Genomic DNA, 4478 nt, shown 5'->3' on the forward strand with positions numbered 1-4478 from the left:
AATCGATATCGTTTTATAGATTTTTACCTTATTGCTACGTTTTATGTGCTTCTATAGGATGATGAATTATCGCAACAACTGAATGATGCATCCAATAAATTGATCAAAGAACAATTGACAGGGTTAGTCAACTAAGATATTATTTTGTAAGCAATAGGTCTTGAAGCTGCTTCATAACTTGAATACCCCCGTTACTGCTGAGAATAATCATTTCAGTATTTTCATTGATAATCTTAATTAGGCCAGGGAATGATAGCGAAATATTCCAAAATTCAGCAGATGGTAAGTGTCACAGCTGCAGATTAGAGGTAGTATAACAGCAGTAATTTATCGTAACGGGTATTCACTGCTAGTTATTGTAATTTTTAGATTTTTTTTCGTATTGAGTTGTAAGTCGAGTACTGATTTCGAATCTTTCATTACAGTTTTCATGTTACCAGATACGCTCTTTTCCAGTCTAGCACCTGTAGACGACTTCAATTCTACCGACGAAAGACTTATGGGTAAGAAAGTCTTCGGTAGTTATTATCATGAAGACGTAGCAAAAGAATAATAATAGATTACGTTGTTCTTTAATATAGATACAGCAGATTTAATCCAACCAACCCTTGATCAATTACAGCCGTCTGTTGCAGATTTATTGGCTACGATGGAAGATAACGGTGAGAGCATTATTTCGATATTAAAAAATGCATGCTTTAACAATTGACTATTTAATGCGAATTGCAGTTAGCTAAATTTCTTTCCATATAACCATGTCTTTACGACAAAAACAGATAACTACTTCTTAAAAAAATTGGACGAAACTCCTCCGTTTTCCTTTACCGCTCAGCCTCAAGGTTTAGCAGCTACTCAAAATCTGACACAATCCCAAAAAAATAAAGCACCAATTTCATATCATCCAATTGACGAGCAGCATTACAAACATGTAGTGCCAGCAAATGTTGAAATTAATCAAAATGTTGCAAACCATGGTCATCAAGAATTAGGGCTTATGAATGTTAGTAACTATAACTGCTCCGCCATCGACACTAATGCTACTGGATCATCCAACTCTATCCAGAATGTACCGCGTGCTGATAATGTTCATTTAGCTATGCATCAGAACCGCTTTAACCAGCAATCCTATCAATTACATAACATAAGTATGGAATCTACAGCTACTTTTATTAAGACATCTAACAATCAGCTATCGGAATTAGAGAATCAGTTACCCCAGGATTCCTTTCATGTATACCCAAACGTCGACAACAGGCAACGTCATCCAAACCTAGGAGCCGGAACTACCAATCATAATAATCATCCACCTAAATTAAACAATATTTCAGAAATTCAAACGAGATTTAGACCTAGAGCTCCAGATCAATCTTCGAAATCTCCATCAACTCCTGCCCATATTTTGTACAATCCTGTAAATAATCAGCAAGCAATGGTTTCTGAAGGCGCTGTTCCAGAATCTCCTGGCCGCGGATTTAGTAAAGAAAATCAGCCTATTCCCAGTCAATCAAGTTATACCTTTTGGAATGAACAAACTCAAGATTCTAGTGATAAATTTTTATCGCAACGGCCAGCCGCCGCCAGTCAGGAAAGAATTGTCGCCAACACCGCTACTGATAATTCTTTCCTAGCTCGATTGCTTACGAATTCAAATTTTACTCAAGAATCGAGACAATATCAACGTCATTCAATCGAGAGACACTACGTAGCTAAGCCAGTACCAATTGCGCCTGCTCAAAATAAGGTACAGATGAACAACTCGCCTTCGTTGGGAAATTTACAGTATGACTGGAATCAGACGCGAGAATCATCGAAAACCTTAGATAATGTAACTATATCTACTGAATGCTTTGCCATTTTTGGTTGTATTACACCCATAAGGCTTCATCACTTACTAATTTACGATTTGCTTAATATTAAGAATGAATCTACGTCTTTGCCGGTTAGCCCTACTCATACTGGCTCCATAGCACACGGTAAGTAAGCAACGCTGTAAACTTAACTATTCACCATCTTGCACCCATGTAATCTTTTATTATTGTCCCTTAGTTGTGGAGCCGACTGGATTCGCTAAGATTGAATCGCATAGTGGCTATATGAATAGTATTCAGATGACCAGCAAAGCTAATATGAATACATCGTCGGAAAGCCAGACTAAGCCGTCAGTTACTAATGAGGTTGTTTAATTAAACCTTGAGTTTATAATAGCGAAAATGACAAGCTGCAGGATAAGAGTGTTGTTTTTAGACTATATGGGTAAAATCTTAGATAGTTATAAACATTTCTCATTTAGGAATATCGAAGGAGATCGCATCAGTCTTCCGAGCAGAAACGCCGTGGCAATATTAAGGTTTTCGGCCTTTTTTATGATGAAATCACTAGCACAATATAAATCTCGATGACGTAACTAATGATTACTATTAATTTATTAGCTAAGATTTGAGAAACTGCAGTCTCTAGTACCATCGTTAACTTCAGTGCACAATGCAAGAAACAGTAAAGCAACTATTCTTCAAAAATGTCAGTAAGATTAATTTATGAGTATTCTTAGATGAAATATGGCTAAGTAATGGTAATCCTAGTTTTTTTCTATTTTCTGTCGCCTAAATTAGCAATTGATTATTGTAAAACCTTAACCCAAGAAAAACAAGCGATGCAAGCTGAAATTCAGAGACTTAAAAGTAGAATTTTAGAGTTAAATGAGGGTATAAAGTACGTAAAATTCTATGTTGTAATAGCGTAATGTTTTAACGGAGATACTATTACTCATACCAATTTATATACGTTACATGTATAGTAAATGTCATCAACAATTACCTGTGACTGGTGCTACTGTTACCCAGCAGCGAGCTGATCAATTACGGCAAAAATTTGACGAATACGTTAAAAAAAGGACTTTAAGCAATTATAAATTCTGGATTGTATCCTTTTCGCTTAGGATTATACATCTTTCGAGTGGCAATCCCTCAGAATTTACTTTCTTCTGTTTGTTTATATATTTTATGTTTACTCTCAAATGCAATCTGTGATTCTTTAACGATATAAAACTGCTACAGTTTAGCATCATTATTAGGCCGTTGTTCGAGTCATATAGCAACACTGCTGTAACATCAAGCTATGATGAATTCTACCGAACAATGCAAGCATGGATGGATCAGCACTGCACTCTTGTTCAATTGAGACCAGGTATGATTGCATGACCAGGTAATTGCTATCTGTTTAACATAAAGATTAATGCAAGAACTAATCTGTTTCCTTTCATTTCAGTTGTCATGGCCGCGCTTTGTCAGCTAAGTACCGATACGGATATACTATCGAATCCATCATTAGTTCCTGTTCAGGCTGTAGAAGCTGCAAAAAAATTATTAGTTGAAAATTAATCACAAAGTAAATTTAAATTTAATTTGGGATTAATTTTTACGAGTAACTTGTATTCATATAGCTTTGCCACAACAGTCTAGACTATTATCTGGATGATTCAAACCGGTGTTCTAATTAATTTAATATTATATATTCATGTAAATATCAATAACATCAATTGTGTGTTGCAGCTTTTAATTTTTTTAATTCTATCTCTTTTGTGTTAATTATTAAGATACAAAAATTGATTTAATATAACTAGTGTACCAAATGGACAACAAGTAAAAGATTGTATATATAAAAATATATGTACTGTATATGTACTAGATAACTGGTACATATAAACGTTATAGTCAGTTACTTGCCGCTTAAAGTGGTTGTTCGTATTTTTAATAACTAGAGTTAGTCGGTCAAGTCGCTATGCATGATAATATTCACAAAGCGTTTACAATGAAATCGATAGTAGATATTTAAAAGTAACTTTCGAATTCAGTATGCATACGGTATTACACAATTGATATGCACGCATCCTCACCCTATTATAGCATCGTGGCTGTATACGCGTATATATACGTATGCTGTATTTATGTTACAAGATTTACAATAAATTCTTTCTTTTATCGTTCGGCAAACGGTTGGGTCGCAATACTATATATAAAACATGCTTAACGTAGACAATAATTTAATATTATAATAGTACTGTGTGCATACTAATGTAAAGTTAACAATGTAGGATCGTACAATTGTATCTTCAGATTTCGAAATATAATTGAATACGTATAAGAGGAGGTATTTACTGTAGGCTTCAGCTAGAATGCCATGAAATCTGTCAAAGTTTTTTAGAACTTAAGGTTTTACATAATCTAATTGATTTTCAGTTATAACTTGCGGTTAATATATCGTTACTCTAGAACCTACTATAAATTTATATAATACCGTGATCATTCGTTTTTCTTTACACTTCACGAAAGCTTCATAAATTGTAATGCTTACCGCATCTATTAGAGAATTGTATCCGAGTTGTTTATTATAAACTCCGAAATTCTGTTATCTAAAATCCATCCGCTGCATGTTTGCATAGATACAATATGAAATTTATACTTGTAGTAGGCCAACGCGGT

At 34.4% G+C, this 4478-nt stretch overlaps 1 protein-coding gene across 1 annotated transcript; it reads left to right on the forward strand.

The window, feature by feature from the left end:
• Positions 1-2566: 2566 nt before the first annotated feature.
• Positions 2567-3377, forward strand: TRIADDRAFT_28773 (uncharacterized protein; the record flags this gene model as incomplete). Its single annotated transcript, XM_002114954.1, has 4 exons — positions 2567-2709; positions 2795-2918; positions 3054-3183; positions 3265-3377. 4 exons carry the CDS (start codon positions 2567-2569, stop codon positions 3375-3377), a joined length of 510 nt encoding a protein of 169 aa, XP_002114990.1.
• Between the last annotated feature and the right edge of the window lie 1101 nt (positions 3378-4478).

The sequence above is a fragment of the Trichoplax adhaerens genome, genomic scaffold (genome assembly GCF_000150275.1).
Source record: "Trichoplax adhaerens TRIADscaffold_9 genomic scaffold, whole genome shotgun sequence".
In the NCBI taxonomy this organism is placed as follows: domain Eukaryota; kingdom Metazoa; phylum Placozoa; class Uniplacotomia; order Trichoplacea; family Trichoplacidae; genus Trichoplax; species Trichoplax adhaerens.